This window comes from Haemaphysalis longicornis, unplaced genomic scaffold (genome assembly GCF_048455015.1).
Source record: "Haemaphysalis longicornis isolate Haplotype H1 unplaced genomic scaffold, Haemaphysalis longicornis Haplotype H1 scaffold_303, whole genome shotgun sequence".
In the NCBI taxonomy this organism is placed as follows: Eukaryota; Metazoa; Arthropoda; class Arachnida; order Ixodida; family Ixodidae; genus Haemaphysalis; species Haemaphysalis longicornis.
Window position 1 is genome coordinate 192,665 of NW_027526337.1, and position 23,058 is coordinate 215,722.

The 23,058-nt window shown below is 48.9% G+C and overlaps 1 protein-coding gene across 2 annotated transcripts; it reads right to left on the reverse strand.

Annotated features, from left to right (window-relative positions):
- Positions 1–222: 222 nt before the first annotated feature.
- Positions 223–21,475, reverse strand: LOC144177767 (uncharacterized). 2 transcript variants are annotated; one of them, XM_077705338.1, is made up of 5 exons: positions 20,876–21,475; positions 16,402–16,432; positions 10,333–10,462; positions 8,808–9,189; positions 223–588 (listed from the first exon to the last, which is right to left on the reverse strand). In XM_077705338.1, the coding sequence occupies exons 1-5, from the start codon at positions 20,921–20,923 to the stop codon at positions 289–291; spliced, it is 891 nt and encodes a 296-aa protein (XP_077561464.1). In that variant the 5' UTR covers positions 20,924–21,475; the 3' UTR covers positions 223–288. The 2 variants fall into 2 exon arrangements, with proteins under 2 accessions (XP_077561464.1, XP_077561465.1); XM_077705339.1 differs by lacking the exons at positions 16,402–16,432; positions 20,876–21,475 and adding an exon at positions 11,112–11,574.
- Between the last annotated feature and the right edge of the window lie 1,583 nt (positions 21,476–23,058).

Genomic DNA, 23,058 nt, shown 5'->3' on the forward strand with positions numbered 1-23,058 from the left:
AACTACGTAATACTCACTGTACGGCGAGTTGCGGGTATACCGGTTGACGACATTCGGCGTCAGATCTGACGTTAAGTCACTTTGAACGCATGTCAAAGGACCTCCGTAAATTATGTCTTACAAAAAAAACATGTGTACGTTCTTTGCCGAAAAAGCTTTATTCACTTCTTTGTTCAGTTCTAGTCAAAAAGAAAGAAACAAAGCTGAACAAAAGTTTCTCAGCGCAGGTATGTCCGCACATCAAGCAGAACGCTTCACGCTCCCGTCATTCCTATTTTAGAGTTGAAATCACGGCCCTTTGGGGCGCGGGGGTCGTGGGCGCCGTGTTTTTGTCGGCTTGTCGCCTGTTTGATTCCTGCGGAATCTGACCTCCTTGACGATCACGTGGTGTTGCCAAGTCGCCACCGAGGTCATATTCCCTCGGCTGGTGTACACGACCGTGTCTTCGTCCAAGGGTCTGAGATGGTCGGGATATCTCCACGCCAAATAACTCACGGGCAGGAATTGCACGTGGTGGTTTAGCACCGGCCTTTCGTAGTAGATGGTGCAGTAGCCGGACGCCGCTATGTCCATTTCCCACGGAAAGTCCTGCGTTGGAGAAAGGGTGAGAATCAACGATATGTTCACTACGCTTCCAAGATTGCCGAAATCTCCTAGGCAATATAGTGTGTTTTACATGAGGTTGCCACCTGGCCGGTTTTTGACAAGTCCCACCGGTTTTTTCGACGGCAGGCCAGTTTCCGGTCCGTACTTAAAATCGGCCGTCGTTGGCCGGTTCTTATTTTGTTTTTGCCATCGTGCCGCTACTACGTTTCGCGTTTTATAAGGGTCAGCAACTACGACGGTAAATATGTGTCGACAAGCTGCGCAAAGACACGCGATCATAGAAACTGCGCGTACGGGCGCGCTCCCTAAGATGGACGAGGCCTAGGGGAAGAACAATACAGCGAAATGCCGCTGCCGCCGCCGCGGCCAGCAAGAAACTTCAATGCGGCATAGGTGACGAAAACAAGATTAGATTCCCGGTAAAAGAAGAGCAGGGGGGAGAATGCTGCCAAAGATAGCTGCCACCACCTGTAACAGACAAAAAAATATTCTGATCCTGCCCTAAGAGCAGCGCTAGAATTAAACCAAGAGTACAGCATGGATATATTAGATTTTTAGGGGCTAAGCTCCTTAAGGCGTGGGTCTGTCCATCCTCGACGTATGTATGTAGCCACCTCTAGTTTAGTTCTTGGATTGTTTACTAGATGGCGTGGCTACCTCTAGTTTAGTTCTTGGATTGTTTACTAGATGGCGGTACTTGTATATGATGAAAAGATGCGCTTGGATTGTTTACTAGATGGCGTGGCTACCTCTAGTTTAGTTCTTGGATTGTTTACTAGATGGCGGGGAGCGTTGTAATAAAATCCGTTCGCTGTTGGCGCGCGCTCGGAGTCGCCCGATGGATAAGGCTGCAGATGTGCGAGCCCGCGAGGCAGAAGCGCTCCGTGAAGCTGCGCGACGCCGCCGCCAAGATCCTGCCGTACGAGAGCGGGAGGCCGAAGCGTGTCGTCTGGCTGCGCGACGACGCCGCCCAGATCCCAGCGTTCGAGAACGAGAGGCCCAAGCGTCACGGCAACGGCGCGAGGACCCTGCCGTACGCGAAGCGGCACGGCTGCGGCGCGAAGAGGATCTCCAAAACGTCAGGGAACGGGAAGCGGCGAGAAAGCGCGCGTATCGGCAGGCAGACCCCGATGCAGTGAGAGCTCGTGAGGCGTTTGCAAAACGCATCAGGCGAGCTCAGCCCCAAGGTGCCGACGCGCGGTTTAAGCGAGACTTTCTAGACGTTACGTTCGGACACAGGTGTAGTGGGCGAACTTTCACTGAAGAGTCACAGTTTTACCGATGATTTCCCCTCAGGAGCTTCGCCCACTCATCATCATTCACCCCGTGGATATGCTGTGAATTTTTTTTTTGGTAAGATGACGCGACATCACCCCCTTACGAAGGGGATACCATTAACAACCAATCAGCTCAATCAATATCATTACTATGCTATTAAACGCCACTGCTCAAGAGTGGATTGGTTGGTTATCGAAGGGCGCAGTATTGTGCGCAGCGATGCATGGATTACAGCGTCGTCCGGGAAACTCGGACTGCCTTCATGCACCCCTTCGAACCTGTTGTTCCCAGACCTCCGAATCGCGGAAACGCGTTCTGTGCCCTGCTGAACTTTTAACAGCGGAGGTGTTTAAGCTTTTAGATGCGACTGCATCTCATTCACTCGCCTGGTCCCTCCATACGGCGTTGTTCTTGTCCGTCGACACCCCTCCCCATTTTCCTCGCCGCGCGAGCTGCGCTCTCCGCCGCTCACCCCCTCTCCTCTCCGATAGCGAACACTCTCTCGCGAGGGGAATTGGATTGGATTCGGTTGGATTGGGTTGGCTTGGATTGAATTTGGATTGGATTAAAGTGGATTGTGTTGCGTCATAGCCACGCCACGTTGCGTCATAGCCGCGGCAAGGGGTTCACGGCACGTTTCGCGCGATGGGAGGATCAACGTAACGGAAACAACAACGGAACCCCCTATGCGTCGCATCTCCACAGGGGTTCCCGCGAGGGGAGGGGGGAGAAATTTTTAGTTCCACTGTGGAGCGTTACCACAGAGCTCAGCCCAGCTTGCGCGGGGGCTGGCGCTGCGTGAGGATCGAGCTCGCAAAAAAATATCCAGCGCATGTGAGCGTGCGCCTCGTGGGGAGCGCACGGTGTCGTCCAGAACACTGCAGCCCAGCGGTCGTGGCGTACGTTATCTCCCGCTTGCTGTGCTCCTCGCCGATTCACGCGCGTTCGAGCCTCAAGTGGGCCCAAGCATAGAAAAGCTCCCGCTAAAGACGCCGAATTCGCGAACCCGACTGCCGGCGGTTCTATAGCGCGGGCTAACGCGGTCCACTTTGGGATGGATGTGAAAGCCTGAGATCAAAACGATATGGGCTTCCCAGTTCCTAGCGTAACCTCGTAGAACCTGCAAACTTAGCCAAGCCACGTAAAAGCTACGTGATCACAAGCTTCTCTGTTGACTCCAGCTTTGCCCCACTGGTGGAAGCTGCACGAATTTTAATCTAAAGGACTCGCGACTCTCGAACCGATATATGATGCTGCCAGTGCTGTCCCTCGGATCCGCGGCTTGTACTCCATGCATCTCTCTTCTCAATTTCTATCCTCTTTTCTCTCTATCCTCCTCTTAGACTCAGTCTTGATTGAGGGGCCCTAATCCCGAGAGGCAGTTATCGGCTTGGTCATTTTCACCTTTCTTCTTCAGTAAAGCAACACACGCACGCACATACACTTTGGGCTGATTCATTCCACAAGACGTGCAGTGGTGAAAGGAAGCGCGCAGCGGCGAATGCAACGCGTAGGAGAAAGATCAAAGTCATTCGAAGGCGTAAGGCGGAAACTGATCGCCAAGTAAATAGTGTCAAGCGGCAAGATAACTAAGCTCTTCGATAACTCGTGGCGGAAACAAAGAGTCTCAGGCGTTCGATTATACATCATGCTTTCGCAATCAGAGCCATTAAGAAGCGCTTGGATTTCCCCACACTGTTCTCAGACTGTGGGAGAGTTGCGGTGACACTGCCCCCTGTTGTCGCAGTCGATGATTTCAACATGAATGTGTCGATGCCGAAAGGGGAGTGGTGTACACGTTTCGTTTTGGATGCATTTGGCTTTGATGCCACACCATTCCGGCAAACCGACCACCGAGCGACATACGTGCATCGATTTGACATTATCCAAGAATGTGTGTTGATGGATTGTAGTGTTTAACGCGCCGACGCAACCCAGGTGATGAGGCACGCCGTAGTGGAGGCCTCCGGATTAATTTCGACCACCTGGGGATCTTTAACGTGCGCCGAAATCTCGTACACACGGGCGTTTCTGCTTTTCGCCTCCATCAGAAAAGCGGCCGCCGCGGCCGGGAATCGAACCCGCGACCTCGTGCTTGGCAGCGCAACGCCTTATCCACTGAGCCACCGCGGCGGGTCAATAATGCGTGTGAAGTTGGGTGCGTATATGCCAATCAGTGCGTATAGCAGGAACAAAGCTATTGTGGCCGTTGTTACTTAGTGACAATGACTTTTCGGCACCTCTAGTCATTCACATTCGCTGGGCGTCACGGCTTTGTGCGAAAAAGCCGGCGTCTGGCGTCCGTAACAAAACGACGGTTCCTTCGGAAGTGTTTCATAGCGTGAGCTTAAACCCTTCAGTAGCGAGAGCTGGTTGTCCACGCCTGCACACTGCGGATTAAGTAAGTGATAAAAATCGTGCAACCAAACGAGCGAACAGACTCGCAGCGAAATTCGCGTATAGGCGTTTCCTAGTCAGCACAGCCAAGCGACGCATGCCGCCACCTAAGGGCATGTTTGAAGCTATGTCCACGTGCTTGTGGCCCTCAATTTAACCGCTCAGAACCACTTGCTCTCGTAGTGTAGTAGTTCCGCTACTGCGAAGCAAGCATCCTAACCCGGGTTCAAATCCCGCTGCCGCTTTTTTTTAAGGGTTTGTCACATTTCAACATTAACATTTGTTATCACGCATATAATCTATTTATGACATCTTTGTGCATTATAAATGAGATTTCGGGTATTTTTCTTGTCTTTTGATCAGTTTCAGCTACTGCTTCCTGTACGTTTTTGTGGCTTTTCCCCTTTTAGGACAGTAGCGGCTATTTCTGTTGAATATTTTTAAACACCGTGGTTTTTAACCATTTTAAGTCCGTTCTGGCTGTTATTTATTTTTGTTCGGGCGGTTTTGCTTGCTTTAGGTTTGTTTATGCTGTGATATAACCCCCACAGCAAGCTCAGATGATGGCTGGCTGTACTGACTAGGAAACGCATACACGCGCGAAATTCCCCATCGCATGTATGCCGATGCGAAAGTCGACAAAGTAGCGCGCATTAGCGTGACTGTGCGACAAGTTTAAGTGGGAAAATAAGGACGAATAGTGGTCTATTCAAAGCTATACCTGTTAATCAACCCCGACGAGCACCAGACGGGAACAAGGTCATGTTACGTCATCTAAAAAACGATAAGCCATGGTAAGACAGTAAATAGGCTATGGGTGACGTGTGCCGAATGAGGCATTTTCGCTTAGTTTGTCTAAAATTGTTGCAATGCCGCGAGTTAAATTCAGAAGTCTCAGCTACGCACAGTGAAGGTCCAAGCTTAAATTCGTGTGGAGCCCGAGCGGAGGAAGGTGCTCTCATCCCGCTTCGTGACCTGGTGCTCGATGCTGAAACCGAAGCAGATAAGATAACTTCCCTTTCCCGATATGTAGTAGTTCACTTACATTTCTCCGGGATACTTACAAGGGGGCAAAGTGACCGTTCCGTCGTAACTCTGTCAGCAGCGGCCTGTTTGTCGAGGGTCTGCACTAAGCTATGGTCGCTGTCAGTCGACCTCTTATTTCTCAAAACTAGCTGTTAAATACCTGTCCAACAATGTTGCCTGGGCGAGAATTCACGTTACATTCCGCCAATACACATCTCAAACCACGTGGGGCAATCAAACGAACACGGAGCTACGCTGACGAGTTGCCTGTTCCAAGAACATTGGTTCTTCTGGAAAGAGGATTGCTTCAGGAAAGCCAGGTGGTGATCCGGCATTTCCCGCTAACACCGTAGTCAACTAACATGGCAACAGTGGGGATGGGAGGGGGGTGGGACGTTACGCGACGGTTGTCTTTTACTCGTCCGGCCCAAAAGAGCGAGCACGCAGCAATTAGCTCCCACGAATTCATGGAGAGAGAGGCAGCGACCCTTTCCAACTCACATGCCGCTGTCCCCAGCCTCACAGCCAGTTTAGGATAAACTTAAAATACAGATTGAGGGGAGAATGAGGAGGGGGTGCTTGGTATGACACTCCTTGCGCGTCAATATTCTACTTTACGGATGACCGAAACTCCGTCACTTACCCTCATTGGGGCCTAAAGGGACAGACAACCGATTTTTGTCCAGTATATGTTCTCTATCCCAAATGAAAGGGCATCTTTTAACGCTCCTTAAGAAGAAACGGTTTTGCTGATAACGCCCTAAAACTTTTCTGATCGAATTTTTTAGATCTACGAGCCGGACGAGTCGTATGTGTCCTCCCAAAAATCATGCTGGCAACCATGACATACAGTAACGCGGCAACATACTTTTATCTGTATGCGAGACGGGAAGCGATATTTAAAAACTTTTACCAGCTAAAAAAAGTTTGAATCGCAGGCTTTTTTATTCCTTTAGGTGTTTTTTTTAATTCACTAGTCTGACTGAGTGAATAAACTTTATTGAAGTAAAGATGGAGGAAAGGGAAGGGGAGAAATAGATGAAAGAATCATAGGTGGAACCCTTTGTCCAGGGCTCCAGTGGCTTCTGCTCCCGTCTTCGCCCGGCTGATTAGGTCCCTTTGGATCTGTAAGTCGGGGCTGGCGAGGGCGGCCTCCCATGATTCACGGGAAGTCAGTGGCAGGTTCTTTTGGTGTTCTGCCCCTGCCCAGAGGTGTGGGCAGGCCCACGTGGCATGGAAGAGGGTAGCAGTCTCTCCGCATAGCCTGCAGTCTTCTGTGTAGTCAGGGTGCCGTTGTTGGAAAATCTTCGCCCAGCGAGATTTATGTATGAAGGTGTTCGTTTGAATCTTACGTAGCACCTGGGCTTCACTTGCTGTTAGTTCGCGATGCGGGATTGGATATGTAGCTCGCTCTTTTCTGGTATTTTGTAGGTATTCCCCGTACGTAGTGGTGCTTGGGTATCGTCAGGCGTCAGTCACAGGAGGGTGGTGAGTGAAGTCGCAGTTTGGCCTCGGTCGTCGTGGGGTGCGGACGTGTTTTTCGTTCGCTCCTGCGCGGCCGGGGCGGTATCGCGATTATGCCGGCCACGCGTCGCGAGCCATGGGTGTTTCGTTCGGGCGTCGAGCGCTCTGCTGCGTGGGGCCGTCGAGCGCCTGCTCCCGCTCGCCAGTAACCGCTCTACTACCACGAACATCACCCAGCAAGCTCCCCTCACTTCGGACCACCGCGCACGACTCATCGCAGCACAGCCTCGCCTCTACGCTCCACCGCTCCCGTCGAGAACTTCTCCCGGACGCAGCATGACGCCAGGACCTGTGTTTGTGATGTGTACTGTGTTCGGTGGCCCCCAGTGACTGTGGCAACGCTTCTTTTCCTCGCGGCGCCTAAACTTTTCTCTTTACCTATCTCCTTTTTTCTCTACCCTATCCTATTCATCCCCTTCTATATTCCCCACCCCCCGGACTGGGTTGTATGCCGGTGAGCCCCCAGCTGGGCTCAATAATATCCCCAGTCCATTTCTTTTCCTTTTCCATCAAACCACTACTACTACGCTCGCCTGTTCGCCGCCTCGTTACCCGGCAGTCCCTCGTGTCCGGGGGTCCACGTAATGTTGTGAACTTTCTCGAGGGATTCCGGAAGTACCTTTCTAAGTGCAAGTGGTATTCTTCCTGCCGCTAGCATTCGCACAGCCGCTTGCGAATCGGTGATGATGTTGAGGCCGCGGCCATTTCGTTCTCCCCAGCGAATCGCGAGAAGGAGGGCTCCGGTCTCCGCGTGCTTTGTGGTGGTGTTTCGCATGGTGATGCAGTCTATGATGTCGCCTTCACGGGTGGTCACCACTAATGCTGCCGTTTCTTCGTCATACTTCGCTGCATCGACGTACACCGTATTATCGTGATGTTCGAATTTTTTGTGCAGGAAATTGACCCTGGCCTTTCTTCTTTCTACGTGGATATCAGGATGCATGTTTTTTGGAAGGGGCAGCGCTTTGATGTGGGATCGTTGTGCAGGGTTTAGGTCTGTTTCCTGCTCTTGGCGTCTGCGATCGGGTGGATCGCCTACTTGCCATAGGATCGCCCTCCCCGTGCGGGACTTTTCTGGTCGTATTCGTTGTTGGGATGGACGATAGGTAGAATCTGGCTTCATGTTGTGGAGGTCGGCAGTTCGATTTTCCCTGGGCGCGTCCTGGTTCTTTTTTTTAAGGTTCCGTTGGCGTATTTGAAAACTGAAATCGAATATTTCGGCAGAAGAAACGCCCCTGACTCATGGCAGAATCGTCAAAGCTCCTTCATTAGGTGTGTTTACTGAACGCTGCCGTTGATTCTAGGCATAGAGGCTCAGTTATCCTGAGAGCATCCCAGCGGCGGTGGATGGTGTGTCTTAAAAATTTTCGAAATAATGTTAAAAAAATACATTTACAGTTTAAACTTATACAAATACTTCTTTTCAAAGGTATTCAATAAGTGAATAAACGTTTCAGCAGTCACAGTAGCGGCTAGGTTTGCAGGTCACGTGACCGGGACAAATATTGTAGCGTCAAGTTTCGACACTACGAACCGCCAGCCTTCCGATTTCAGAAAGTTGTAACGTGTAATAGACTAATTGTCGGATTGCAAATTGTGCAGCCGTTGTTGAGGTAGGGATGCGGGAGTCGGCGTAGGGTTGGAGAAAGCGACGGGACCTGCAGCCGAGACCGATGGAAAAGACGGGACCCAAACGATAAGGACGTTTGCTTACGTGGCTCGTTCTAGCATGTCACTGGATGCCAAATTAAAATTATTTCCGCCAATTTGTTTATAAATTGCTTTTGCTTACCGGGCTATATAAAACACTGGCTTTCATTTGCGATAGAGAACATTTACTCCACAAAAATCGGTTGTCTGTCCCTTTAATAAATGGAGCATCGGCGTTCCCCCGGATAGCCTTAACAACGCGTACCCATGTCACCCGTGGCGACGCAAATGTTAAAGCATTTCGTTCTTGCAACGTGGTTACAAACCTTCTTAATGTCCGTGACCAGCCACTGGACCTCGACCTCGGAACGCGGCGGTACCGTGATGTCCATCTCGACGCTGATGGTCTTGGTCGTGGTGTTGGTCTGCGCCTCGGTCTTGTGGAGCAGGAAGTTGGCCGCGAGGCCTCCGCCCAATCCCACCACCTTTTTGACCGTGACGCTCATTGATGCGGATATGTTGCACTCGAAGCCGCTCGTGGTGGTTATGGTCGTGGTCTCCTCGTGTTGCCGGCTTTGCTTGAACGTAGCCCGTACTTCGTTCGACTGGTTGTTGGTGTAGGTCTGCTTGTACACGACGGTCGGCTCCATCACCTCGGTTTCCGGTTCTCCCAGCATAAATAAGCCTGGTTGGATCCGCAGCTGGTACCTGCGGGAAAGTTAGCGCCCCCCCCCCCCCCCCTTTCGTCTCGTCAAAACTGCGCCAGTGGGCGGTATGCTATAGCTAAGACTGAGTGTTGATGAGAAATGAGAGCGGGAGCTTGTTTTATCTGTCCAGATTCTTACTTAGCAATTTTTAACGGTATTATGACGAGGCGTGTGGTTGTTCATGTGTTAAAGCTTACTTTAGCGCAATTATGTTTATAGAACCATGGGAAATATTTCCACTTTCCTTTGAATATAATGTATCGGTGTTTATTGTATGCTAAACTTTCGGCAAATTTGTAACCCTGTAGAGTCTCTGGTTGCGTTAGCATTAGTTTTATCCCAAGTTTAAAAACGGAGCTCACAACCGCCCTCTGAGCCAAGCTCAGTAAAAATGTTTTCTCTCTCTCTCTCCTCGTTCCATATCACAAAGCAGCCGCATGTACTAAAGAGCCTTCCTATCTTGTCGAGTTAAACGTCACGTTTGAGTGATGCAAGTAACACAAATATCTTGAGTGAAAAATTCCTTTAATCAAGTTTGGAAACGACGCTCTTGCGCGTCACTTTCCCAGGCGTTTCCTACTACATGGAAAGCGAATGATTGAAGAAAATGGTAGGAATTGTCGTTTGGAAGCTCCTACTCTGGAACACTCTCAAGCAAGTATTTTCCGGTTTGGCGGCTAAAAAATCCTTTAAGCGTGTGAAATTTTATTGAGATCAGTGTGCACGCGTGCCTGTCATCGCAGTTTGAACTCTCTGAAAATATAGTTGGGGCGAAGGCCGGCGTTTTCTTGGCATGGGGGTGTATAAACTAATGGGAAAAGATACTAAATCAAGCCTGTTACTGCTTGCAACGTTGCTCGAAAGAGCCGCCTGCCGCGCATCCCTTTAAAGCTTCTCGTCCAATTTCGTACTACGCCACGTTATCCACTCGAAGGCGATGTACTAGATTAAACCACGGCACTGTGTTCGGCAGCAAGTGTAAATAATGCTGTTTCCTGGGCGGTATACCGCGGAGTCGGCGAGTCGCAAACTTGCCGTGGCGAATTTCTGCAAATCCTCATTCTGCTGTGATTTAAATTTTTTTCTTGTGGTTAAGGTTTTCACGCAGAACGACGCTTAGCCAGCGCCCTGCGTTGGTACTTACGGTTTGTAGAGTTTGCGCGCCAGCATGTAAGAATGGTTGTACCAGCAGTCCTTCCAGGCGACCCTACTTCCGTGGCGCATCGCTGTCTCTTTAGCATACGTTTCTGCGGCGACGTCCAGGTTGAACACCTCTGTCGAGAGGAATGAGGACTAGTTTAGGTCAGCAAACACCGCGTGTTAAAGAACATGCGCAGACGTACTCCCTTTAGTAAAGGCACTGTTCGCTGGAAATAAAAAAATCATAAGGCATTGTGAAAGTGAACGACCAGCGAAACTGAGGTGACACAGAATCTTGAACAAAAGTACGAACTCTTAACGGAAATCGTGCTGCGACTAGCCGTTCCTCGATGTCATTCAATCGCAGTACATGATCTGAAACGGAGAGGTCGGCCCATCCCTTCGTAGTGGAGACTCAGGGCACGGCGCCTTCAAGCAGATAGTTTTTGCGCGTCCCGCGTACTTGAAGATACATGCGTCACCGCGCGTCCTGCGTACTTGAAAATACATGCGTCACCGGCGTCTGGGAGTGCTACTATACCCATCCTCCCCATCACGACGACAGAAGGGAACTGAAGGTCAAAATGGAAAACGGCTACATAAATAAAACCCGGAGCCAAATAAAAGCAAGCAAGCAAGCACGAAATCAAACAAGCGCTCACACGAACGCATCCCGCTATTGAGCGCCCCGAGCTTTTGCATCAAATTTGGGAGCTTAGTTTTAAGCGAAGCTTATTACTAGAGGGTAGAAACACAGGAAACGCCTGGCAGCGTCCCTCTCACCTTCAAGCAAGCGCCTCATGCTTTCAAGGTCAAGCAAGCTCCACGTGCGGTTCTCCGCGTCGACGGAAGCGCCACCGACTACGCTTCGGCTACCGACCGAACCAACTCACGGCGCCTTTGGCTTCCGCAGGAAAGGGTCTAATCGCTCTCTCGTTCCAATGTAAGGAGGGCAGAGAGGGGGAAAGAGTAGGGACGCGTGCAATTAGAAAACAATACAAGAATGATACAGAATGCATCAAAGTTCACTGAACGTTCGCACCTACGCGGTCTCTGACACGAGCAGCGTCCGTGTGTTGTCTTTCGGTGCAGTTGCGTGCGCGGTCACTGCGTGCTCTAGCCCGAAAACCTAGCTTTCGCTAAATAAACTTGCCGTGACCGCGTTCAACCACGGCAAAATGTATCGGCATGGTTGCCTGTGTGCATCGTGTCCCAGACGCAAAACCCTTACGAATGACAGCCGTCCACGTTCGAGAAAAATAAAATTTGCTCATACCTTTCGCTTAAATTTTAGGTCGCCTCTATGTCGTGTGATAAAAGCTTCGCTGGTCAGCCACCTTCGCAGAGTGCAATGAATGGCGCCTAATTTCTTGCACTCAGCTTGGTTGACCGGGCGGCGTAGCGGGAGTGGGGGGTTATAAAGTGCTTCAACCCCCCCTCCCTTTCCTCGAAATTTTGTCACGCTGTCTTGCACGGCCACCAAGGCAACCACCTGCGCCGAAAATCGTGAAAATCATCCTAGGATATTGTCTATAACCCCAGAAATCCTGTCCGGAAGGTCGCCCGTTTTCCTGATGGAATGCCTAACTCATAAGCAAGGCCTTCATCCACGGGGCTGAACTGCGAACGCGCGCTAGGCGACCTGGAGAGTGGCTGCTCAGAACGAAGTAGGGGATATCTCGCTGGCGAAACCGCAGGCATGGCTGTTTCAGTATTTCCATGCAACCAGAGCCGCCGCCGGCAACCACTGCGTTAACGACTTCGGACTTCGTCTCCGCATTACCACATTAATTGCCGAGATTAATGAAAACTCCATCCAGTGTGTTATTATAAGCCCTTTCAGGGGTTGCTGCGCCCTCTCTTGACTGCTTTCCGCATCAACGCAAGGCTGATACTGAAACTAGCCAAGAGAGGGCACCACAGCCCTTTTGGAGAACAACTGATTCGCACTTGACAGCTTTTACGGTAAGCGCAGCTGCTTGAATTTTCTTTAATCGTTTGACGTAATTTTATTCTAGGGTGGGGGCACTCCTTTTCGTAGGGAGGTGGGGTCACAAAGTTGCCGTAGTTGTTTTTTCGCAAAAAGCGAGAAGATTATATTTTGATCCGGGCAACAAAAGTGTCACTGGCAACAATCTACACTGACACTTCTGTTGCCCTGAACAAATATAATCTTCTCTCTTTTTTCACCACAAGCGTGCATTTTGACGTATTTTTCATGTCACTAATTTTGATGTGATTAGCCTAGTGCGTGACGGTTCACAAGCTGCTCCTACACAATATCTTCTCATAAAAGACAGTGGCGTTAAGATTTCTTCCTAACCGCCGCATGTGTGCAAAAATGAAAAAAAAAAATCCGCGTATCTGCTTCTTTCGTTGCAAATGTCGACGAAAGACGATGGTCTACTGGCGACCGTGCGAAGTAAAGGTCTCCCTTCTCTTCCCCGCTCACCTCTCATGCTGTTCTTCTCCAGTCTAGTTCCTCCCAAGATAACACGCTAGAGGTTGGCTCAAGTCGATTTAAATTTACCGCGTTCCACTGCTAAAAGTCGGCTGCCTCAATGCCAGCGCTGCCGTACGGCGGAGACGCGCATGAATCGGGGCGTCCTACTACAACGTTTATAGAATCACGTTGCCCTACTCCATGAGCGTTCCAAGCGGAACGTGGGACCTATCTCGTGGAACCTTTCGTTGCTGTTTCCGTTTGATTTCTTAAAGGTCGCCAGGAGCTGTAGTAGCGCGGGCAACAGCAGGCGACGGTTTTCTGCAGTTGAGTATTTCATTTGCTGTCGCAAAAACCAAGCACCCATAACTTTTTTTAATAAAATAACACTGAAAATATCACTTATGTATTGATTTTCTGTTTTATATTTGCGTAATGTCTTGTTCTTGTTCTACAATGTTGACAAGTATGAACATTGACACTGTACTTAGACGTTCATATTTTGGCTTTGGGTAAATAAGACATTCCACAGCTTCGGTTTCATTTTGGCCGGGTGGCTGAATCGAGTCACAAACAGACATACAGACACACAGAACAAAATTTCTGCGTTTAAGTAGCCCAAAATATCGTCTTTAAAAAAAAAGATTCTTGTATGACAAAGCGACATTACAATAAAACGTCCACCCACAAGTTGTTTGTTTCGTTATTTTCACGTTGATAATATCCGCTCCGTGCTTTGTTAGTTTTACATTTATGTAGTTCCTTCTATACTTCTATGTATTTTACTTCCATGTTTGTTATGCATGCATGTTTATATTTGTTCTACATTTCCATATCTCTTAGGTGTCATTTCTTGTTATGTAGGCAAAACAGAAAATTGCAGGCAGTGATAGCAGTTCTGCCACAATTGTCGGAACATACGAATAAATTTTTTTATGAATAAATATTTCAATATTCTTGTTCTTGAAAGTATTCGTCCGCAACGTGTAACGTACATTGGTATCGGCTAATAGTTTTGTATTTATTATACATATTCTTAACCTCTTGAGAAAAATCATATCAAGGAGGTCGAGGTGCAGTCTCAGTCTCCCCTACAGCAATATTTCTGGCTACGCCCCTGTTGTTGACAGACGCGAAAAGAAATGTACCAAAGTTTAGCCATAAACAGCTTCGGTGTTATTCTCTTAAAGTGGTGCGACACCCCGATTTCTGTTTCAAGCTGGGAGCTTCGAGTCGAAAATATAAAGCCGGAATTTCAAAGACAGCAATCAAGAGAATGCAACCGTCACGGGTCCGGATGACTTTCATTTAGACAGGCGTGGAAATGTTCTTATCTCGATCTTCCCATCTTTAAACCTCCTCTCATAGGCCGCGTGGAAAAAACACGCACATGGCTGGAGGTGCCCACTGAGTAGTCGGAAAACTTCTTGGGCGCTCTGCAAAGTGTTTTCGCAATGTTTGCATTCACAATGAATTGTTACTGCATGCGATATGGCAAATTTTTAAAGTGGTTTTACGATGTTCTTTGGATGGTCTGCCATTTTACTGAAAACGATGGTATTTGTACTACTCTGTAAAATTGACAGGTATGTCCAGTTCGCGAAGTAGTTGTTGCTTCATATGTTTCTCAAATTATAGAACTTCGTGAAAATACTGTTACAAATAAAAGAGCAGCATACCATACCGCTGTGCTGTCAACTATTGAGGACGAAGAAGATGCATATGCGCGCAGCCGGCATGGGCTGGGACTGGGAAGACGTTTGTTTTTAGTGCTTTCGCGGCACTCCACCGCCACATGCTACAGTTCCCGACGGGGTCAGCAGGTGGGGGGGAGGGGGGGGGGGGGCGCTTTTATGGCCGCCATGTAAATAGTGTAAATAGATCGCTCATCATGTTTAATCGTGCACCGTATCATCTTTACCCTGCCGCCACCTAACGATTCAAAAAAGAACCAGCGTCTTTCTTAAATGGGACAGTACTTCTTACAGCTACGTAGTAATTATCTTAAACATTCGACACGGATACTCGAGACTGTTTTGTTGAGCTCGCGGGGGTTAAATGCTTTTAAGCAACGTTTCTACGTGTTTCTAAGTTGCTTCGGCCAGTATTGCGGACATTGACATCTTCCTCGCTGCCGAGCAGAGCAGAAGCGGCCGAAGTGCCAGCAGGTATACCGCGGCGTTTCGCTGCAAAAAGCGCCCTAGATCGCTGTTGACAAGTGCACCGCTGGTTGAAGCCGCGGTTATGCGAAGCTCGGCTGGAGGAGCCGCCCACGCGACAGATGGGAACTCCTGCTCCTCCACTGAGACTTGCACTGAGCTTGCCCAGGCGTTGTCTAGCAATGGAGGCGTGCCTCCCACTTACTTTCTGACGTGCGGCGCGTGCCTGTTATATTTTTCGGACAATATTGCACTCATAACGCTGCCGCCTCTACCCGTAGACTTTGAAGGCGTTCGACTTGAAATTCTCCGTTCCTGTTCTAAAAGTCTTGCTTGGTAACAGCGCAAATAAAACAAGACACAAAAGGAAGAAGGAACGGACACAGCGCTGTGTCCGTTCCTTCTTCCTTTTGTGTCCTGTTTTATTTGCGCTGTTACCAAGCAAGACAATGTACCAACTCGCCCAGTCGTCTGTTTTGGCTGTTCTAAAAGCCTGGACTGCATATATTTAGTTTATTCTACCTCCAGTCCAAGCTTCTGTAAAAGTGGTTTCACCAGCAGCTTTTTTTTTTTTTCTACAACTTGAAATCTCAGCAAAATATTTTGTTGGGCGAGTTTGTGAAACGAGTTAAAGTGTCTTGGGGTATTCGGCGATATCTGCTTACTTTGTTTCGTCACGTCTTTGAGTATGTCACATGTGTTTGACATTTTTTTTGTTTTGTTTTCAGGTACGAATTATCTGGTTCTTTCTCTAGACATGAAGAAGACGAAACAGGTAAAAAAAGACATCTTGCTTTAATTTTTCATTTCTTTCTCACGCTTTGGGATCGCTACAGATACTAGCAAAGCAGAAATAAGTTTTTGTTTTCCATCTCAAACGTTTTCCTTGCATCGATCTTCCTCCTGGTAACGCTCACCGTGTGATATTATCGGACCCTCCGCCAACGTTTGCACTGCGTCATGTTGTCATATTCATCGTTGGATTTGAATGCTTTTCTGTCCTTGGGCCTGATTATGAGTTTTTTTTTTTTCGTATAGCTCATCCAAAAATGGAAAATTTCGGCAGACCATAGGACTTTAGGTGTACCGGAATGCAGCCAGATTCTCCATTTCAACCAGTACAGTTGCTCAAAGCTCGTCAGCCAAATGTAAATTTCGTTCCGCTACGAATTTTAAACGCAGTGCATTACCAGCCGTCATTTAATTTCGCGTTAGTGCACGGGACCTGCAAACCATGTTGCTGTCAATGCCAGTTAAAGTTTCGGCAGGAGGCACTGTATATTTTAGGTAAATTCCTATGTCGAATCAGACCAAGAACGCTTGCTTTTGCGTAATTTTCGGCACAGTGTATTCAGTGCAAGTTTATCTTTGTACGACCACTGTTGTGTTCGCGTCCTTATTTAATTTTTTTTTAGGTAAGATATTCATTTTATACGTTAACGGTTGCTCGTTCTGCGATCTAATTACTCACCTGAAGACGAAATGATGCAAGGGCCTAGATACTGTAAATAAAGAGGAACGAAAAAAACAATTAAAAGAGAAACAGTGCCGTCAAGGTTCGCAACACGGCCACAAGTGTATATCCTGACGTCATTACCGTCATTTTTCCATAGGATACAATTTAATACTAACCTTCGTCAGTTACTTGCGTAGAGCCAACTTTAAAATCAACTGAAATACAAATTACGCCATCTTCCCGTAGGGGAACCCTGAGTAGTATGCGAAGCAGCCATGGGGTTGACTGAAGTTCCCATTAGTTTTCAGTTCGTCGTTTCCGTTGACGTTCAGCTTCGCGTGCCTTCGTTGTATCAGTACCTTCTTGGCGTAGTTTGAATGAGTGAAGGACATAAGGCGCGTTCGTAGCACATGCTCCCGTCTCGGTTTCTAGCGCAGTGGGAAGAGCGCCACGTACCTCCCGTTGCGGCTAGAGAGTCGTGGGATCGAAACCGGGCGCCGCGTAACTATTTCTTTTTATAGTGGACTGCGCTGACGTCAGCCCAAACGCTGACGGGGCTGAAGAGACGCGCATGCGCAGTAGAGTGCGGACAACGACAACGAGGGAAGGAGGGACACAGCCCCGAGCATGAGATGCTTCGCACCTAAAAAAAATGGGAAGCAGAATGTCAGACGGCGTGAATTCTTTTAAGTGCGAATGCACTTTATAAGCGACCCCAAACCATCCACCGCCGGCGGCGGCGGCGGCGGCGTCCGCAGTCCTCCTCTCTATATATAAAAAGAAACAGCATCCGGCGCCAGGTTTCGATCCGAGGACTTTGCGGCCGCAGCGCGACGCTCTACCGACCAAGCCACGGAGGCGACGCTGATATCAGCGTTAGTGACGCGCCTTATATCTTTAACGCATTCAAACTACGTCGTCAGCGGCGTGCGTTGGCGACTCAGCGGCGTTATAGCGGCTTGATAACTGCGTGGTGTACACGTGATACTACAAACCCGATGGAAGAGATGGAAGAGAAGGCGGCGAGGCGGTGGGCTGCGGGGGCCGAGCGCAAGCGCCGCAAGCGGGCCGACAACCGTGCATTCGCACTTTCACATTCTCCCCCTCGGGGAAATGCGGGGGAATTTTTTGGGGGCCGAAGACATATTTGACACTGCGAAGGGTTCATTTGCGGGTTCACCCCCCCCCCCCTCTGATCCAATTGTCAGCACTTTAAACAATCAACGTTATATTGTTATGCCATCTAATCACTCTATGTTACATATATAGACGTGAAACGATACGGAGACACTTGTACTTCACTTGAGTAAACCCCCGTCACCCGCTTTCTCTCAGTCGGTCTCGTTGTTGCTTGACAATAAAAACAAAAGACTCGAAAAATACTCACAAAAGAAGAAACGTGCTACAGACAAAACGCCACGTCTAAATGAACTTTCCTTCGTAAAAAAAACTTCATTTGTACACTGATAACACATGACATCAACTGTGAGCCCATTTCCAGGAAGTGACCTTTCTCTTTTATAGGGCAATAGATGGTTCAGCGATGAACTTGTCACTGGCCTTCTTAATCAAATACGCTTGTATAATTTCCCGCTATTACCGCTGCTCCTGCGCTGAGTCACTCTTATTCTATTGCAGCGAAGTGCAGTTTCACCTGTAAAGACCCGCCGCGGTGGCTCAGTGGCTAAGGCGTTGCGCTGCTGAGCACGAGGTCGCGGGTTCGATTCCCGGTCGCGGCGGCCGCTTTTCTGATGGAGTCGAAAAGCAAAAACGCCCGTGTGTACGAGATTTAGGCGCACGTTAAAGATCCCCAGGTGGTAAAAATTAATCCGGAGCCCTCCACTACGGCGCGCCTCATCGCCTGCGTTGCGTCAATCAATCAAGTTTCACCTGTTAAGTGTTCCAACATGCAGTCCCCAAGATTTTTTTTTTTGCGGTCCTTATATCACGCGCGCGTTCGCTTTCGGTTACGTGTTCATTTGTTCTGAACATTGCCTCTTGTATTTTTAAGTGCAGAGCACTTTAGGGCCTCGCCTTGTCATGGTAGCTCGCTTGCTGGACCCAAGTGGAGCCACACGGCGTTCCGTCGTAGCGGCTGTCGTCGCGGCGTAACCCAGGGGCTTTGAAAGCCAAGCGGTTTATCTAGTCATATATAAGCGTTCGAAACTCGTCAACCGCTGGCGCTTGTCATACATCTCCCCGTTGTCGAGCGCAAAGAAAACTGCTGGTTACATTTGAGGCAAAATATACGTAAGTAACTAGCAGCGCCCGCGTTCATTTAGTTAAGAACGCCCGTTGGGTTCGTTTTTGCGATAGTGAGCGAAATAAAGTGGCAGTGTAACGCCGGCACGTGCGGGAGGAAAAGCAAGAACAAAAAGAACAGAACTCCCGCTGGCGCAGTTTCAGACAGATGGCGCGCGAGCACTGCGAAGGCGGGAAATTTGAGTTGCATGGGGTGGTAGCAGTGAGCAGAGTGGTGAGCGGATAACGGCGCTGCAGCCCATTATGGCGAATCAGTGCTCTGCACTTCCGACAGCTTCCACGTTGAGTGGAACGGCTTTGATATTTTTTTTTAGTGCCAAACGCATCGGCCCCGAGCGGCCAACCAAGCCCTTTTCTTCTGCTCCGGCCACTCTCCTCCAATTTCTAGCCTCCACAGCGCTTTCGTCGCGTTACCGGCTAATATTGGGATGACGCGTGGTGGAAATCGGCAACGTTGGCGAAACGTGCTCCGCCGGGGCGCTGAGTTTGCTATTTCTGGCCAGAGCACCGCTACTTCGGCAATCTCAAACATCGGTTGCCTTGGCAACCAGACCCAAGCCGCTCTCGAATTCAGTAACGGTCGGGTGATTCCGGATAAGCTAGGGGCCCCATCTTACATGTGGCCGAAACAGGCGTCCCACTCACTCCTATCGGGAAGCGGGCGATGCGTTTGGAATTGAACAAATAGAGGAGCCGATGTTCTGGCAATAATTGACCTGCGCTAACCACGTTCGCTGCTTTGATACATAATTTGGTCTAGGGTCCGCCTCCATACAGTCCTTGATTTTCGTCTGGAACCAACAATTGGTTGTGTCGTCATGAGGCAGCCTTTAGGCGATGAACTGGTTGACGGTATTTCAGAAAACTTTTGACTCCGTTTTTCATTCCGTAAGGGCGCACGAAATCATTTATAAGCTAGGTGTGGGTGAACCGAGCCCGCGCAGTATAGTTTATCTTAGCTAAACCTGTTTTGAACGCGTTGCTTGACATTGAAAGAGAATTACGTCGTTCTGATTTGCAGTTTAGTCGAACTTTCTTTGATTAAATGAAATTATTTATTCAGTAAGTCATTCCAAAGTGTCATCCTGGGTGTTATGGGCCCTTCAGAACGAAGGTTTTGAAATAGCTTGTTTAAAAAGGAACAAGGCGCATGACATGCAGAAGAAAGTAAGAACGTTGTTTACTTATAACCAGTCCGGACAATACACGTGAAAATGTTTTGTAACACTGCTTTTGAGACGAGCAACCGGATATTTCGAAATAAAACAATTCATGCCCACCACAAACGCAGTAGAAAGTGTTAACTAGTGAAAATACTGACTGACAGGCGAAAACAAAATTGCATTGCGCTAAAAATAATCGGATGCGTACATTACCTCACACACGGCGGGCTTTACTGGGGTTCACAATGGACATTCAAGCGTCACAACAAAGTCAGATGTGCTCAGCTTCGCCTTTACGTATATATTTCGTCCGTGCTAAATTTAGAAAAGCTAGGGCCGGGGCCAGTTGGTAACATTTTTCAATACAGGACTTTCAGTCTCGCTTTTAATCAATCAAGCAGGACATTCAACCGCACTAGATACCGTAAGACAAAGATGAACGATACATATGAAAGATGCGCCAGGTAATAACGATACAGCGTCTGTGTGTCGCTCCCCTGTGTTTTATACTCAAAGCAGCGCGTAAAGTCGGGAGGGGTTAAATTTAGCTTAAGGTTTATTGAGATCCGTACCTATTCCAATATGCGAGCGGTAGCAGTAGTTGAAGGACCTCTTAAGAGACGATCCTATCTTTACTTTAGAAAATCCTTTATGAGAAGGGACGATATGGTTAGTCTTTAACATTGATACTAAATTATCTCTCGCGGCTTATTTGTTTCGGAGTTTCCGGGACAAAAAAAAAATCATTCGTGAAATCTTTGGGAGCGCATGGTTGGGCCGCATGGGGCTTTTCCGTATAGTGTTAAACGCGTCGCCGTTGTATGTTTAATCTGTTGCCATTATAAAGAGCTTTTATCTGTGGCTGCTTGCCTGGTGACGTCAGTGTTGGCTATTGGCTTTAGTTACAGCTATTGGCTTCTCTAAAGATATTGTCTAGGCAAAGGCTAATCCTGTCGTGCTTTAGTCGTATGTAGTGCTCACTATACACGTGATTTAACGCTGTGTGTGTGATTAAAGGCTTATCTGTGAGCACGCTGTTCGAGCCAAGCGAATGAGTGTCTCACCAGTACCATCGCCGCCAAAGCCACGGCCCACGTCCCTGGCCCCCGCATGGCGATGACAACACCGGGATCCCGCACTGCAGACACCGTAGGATGAAAACAAGGAGTTCACATTTTCTCGCTGACCGTCACCACACGTGACCGGAGACGGGCTGCTAAGAAGCGTGGAGATAACTAAACGAGGAATCTGGACGTTGTAGGAACTCCCCTGGGTGTCCGTCGACGGTGGTCGCCCTGGACGGAGCACCTAGGAGAAGGAAGGAGGCGGGGAGGAGGAAGCGTCCGGGCATTGCACGCGCCTTGGGCGAGACCTCGTCGGCTGCAGCATGAGGACTGGCGCCGCAGTGTCGAGCACACGTGCTGCGTGCCATTTAGCCAGTCTATTGTCCCTGCTTTTTTGCGTGTGACAAATGTTGAAGGTAGAGCCGGGGGACAAATAAAAGGCTATTACCGCTTTATAGGGCAGGCCGAGGAAAGCAAACCAGGTCTCCGCGACAGCGACCTGAAGAGTGACAGCGAGCTCTGACCGGCGTATAGAAAGCCAGATGTGCTCGAAATGTTCTCTCGCTGAAACACGATCGAGTGACTTCGTCTTAACTGCGCTTGCCTCCAAGTGGGCTTTCGACGAATGATGCCTGCACGAAAAGGTGCGAACTGTTCTTCCTACGTGCACCCCGCTGTCGCATATCCTAACAAAACTCTCTACGATACTATTGTAAATCAGGAGGTGTCAAGGTTGCGGTCTAGCTGGTGTTGCTGAAGAAAATCTGATCGGTGTCTGCGAACACCTATATATATATATTAACGCTCATTCCGCTGACGCGCCTGTCGATGCTGACGCGCCTCTCAACTCGACCGCGGACAACGCGACGAAAGCTGCGCGCTCTCCCGGAGAGGGGGGCGGCTCGCGGCGTTCTCTTCGGCGGCCTTCGATATATCACATGCCGGGTAGTTTTCTCCTTTTCTCCGCAACGCGGAGGGGCCTATTTCCGGTCTGGTGTTACATAAAAGCAGGCATGGGTGCCTGCTCGCAAGTGCGCGCTCGGGCTGGTAGGGCGTTTTTCGAGTGGTCCCGTTGAAAGGGAACTATTGAGCTCATCACTCAAACTCCGCGCGCACTCAAAACACAAAAGAAACGGCAAAACTGTGCCTACAGGTTCAGGCATAGAAGAGGTTCGTACACAGCGATGACGACGACGGAAATGGGAGAATCTACCCGCGAAGTTGACCAGTGACAGCCGATCGGGCAGCCATGGCCTATGTGACGTCCCTCAGGCCATGCATAATGAGGACAACTGAAGAGAGAGCGGTTTGTTTTTTCGCGTCTTTCACATCGATTTGCGAGCTCACCGCTTCACGTGCATGTGTAATATTTGGCTCAGGTATTCCTGGCAGTGTAATCTAAACGTTGCGCAGGTTTACTTGCACTGCTCAAAGAGTGTTGCAGGGTCCCTTTAACTCATCCCTAATTTTCACAGTTAAGATGTCACTTTGTGGTTACGTTTGTCCCGCAGGTCGCTAAGATATCAACCTAAGATCATGCAGTTATGCCTGTGCCAAACGTGCAGTTGAAAATTCATGCATTGCAATTAGTGTAACAATTACTCCAGGTGCACAATTGGAGAGGCCGCGCCACGGCGCGGTCTGAGGGTCATCATTCTGCATTTACTCAGACGTGCGAGGAAGGTTTCTTAGGAAGCAGCGCGATTTCAAAGAAATCATCCTAGCCAACCAGCCCAATATCAAACTTTATTGTGAGAAATATTTTACCGTTTCACAGCTGCTGTGACCAACCAGTCGTTGCGGTGCGTGTTAAAACAGTGCCCTAAACACCTGCTAGAGAATTCGCAGAAACATAAGCCTGTCTTTAAAGGGTCCACGAAGAGCAAATACAATTTTACTTCGTTCGAAACATTCGAACGTTACAGTAGCACTGGCACCACTTTAAAGATTTCCTCGCTAGAATAACAGTGATACCACTTTTATTGCAAACTTCGCCCAGATAACCTATATAATGAGGAAAACAGAGAATAAGCGTGCGACTCATTAGCTACTTTCCCCGCATTACAGTTATCATGCATTACTTCCCACTTGTGCGCCGAGGCTAATAAAATCAAACGCAAATTAAGCAGAGATTGTAAGCTTGATTAAAGGGATTATAAGACAACCAGAATCAGCCTGGTGCT

Coding starts and splice junctions, on each gene's coding strand:
- LOC144177767 (XM_077705338.1), bottom strand. CDS start 20,923: ATGCGGGGGCCAGGGACGTGGGCCGTGGCTTTGGCGGCGATGGTACTG. Junction 16,433..20,875: donor CTTTGGCGGCGATGGTACTG/GTGAGACACTCA, acceptor CTTTATTTACAG/TATCTAGGCCCTTGCATCAT. Junction 9,190..10,332: donor GCGCGCAAACTCTACAAACC/GTAAGTACCAAC, acceptor ACTTTCCCGCAG/GTACCAGCTGCGGATCCAAC.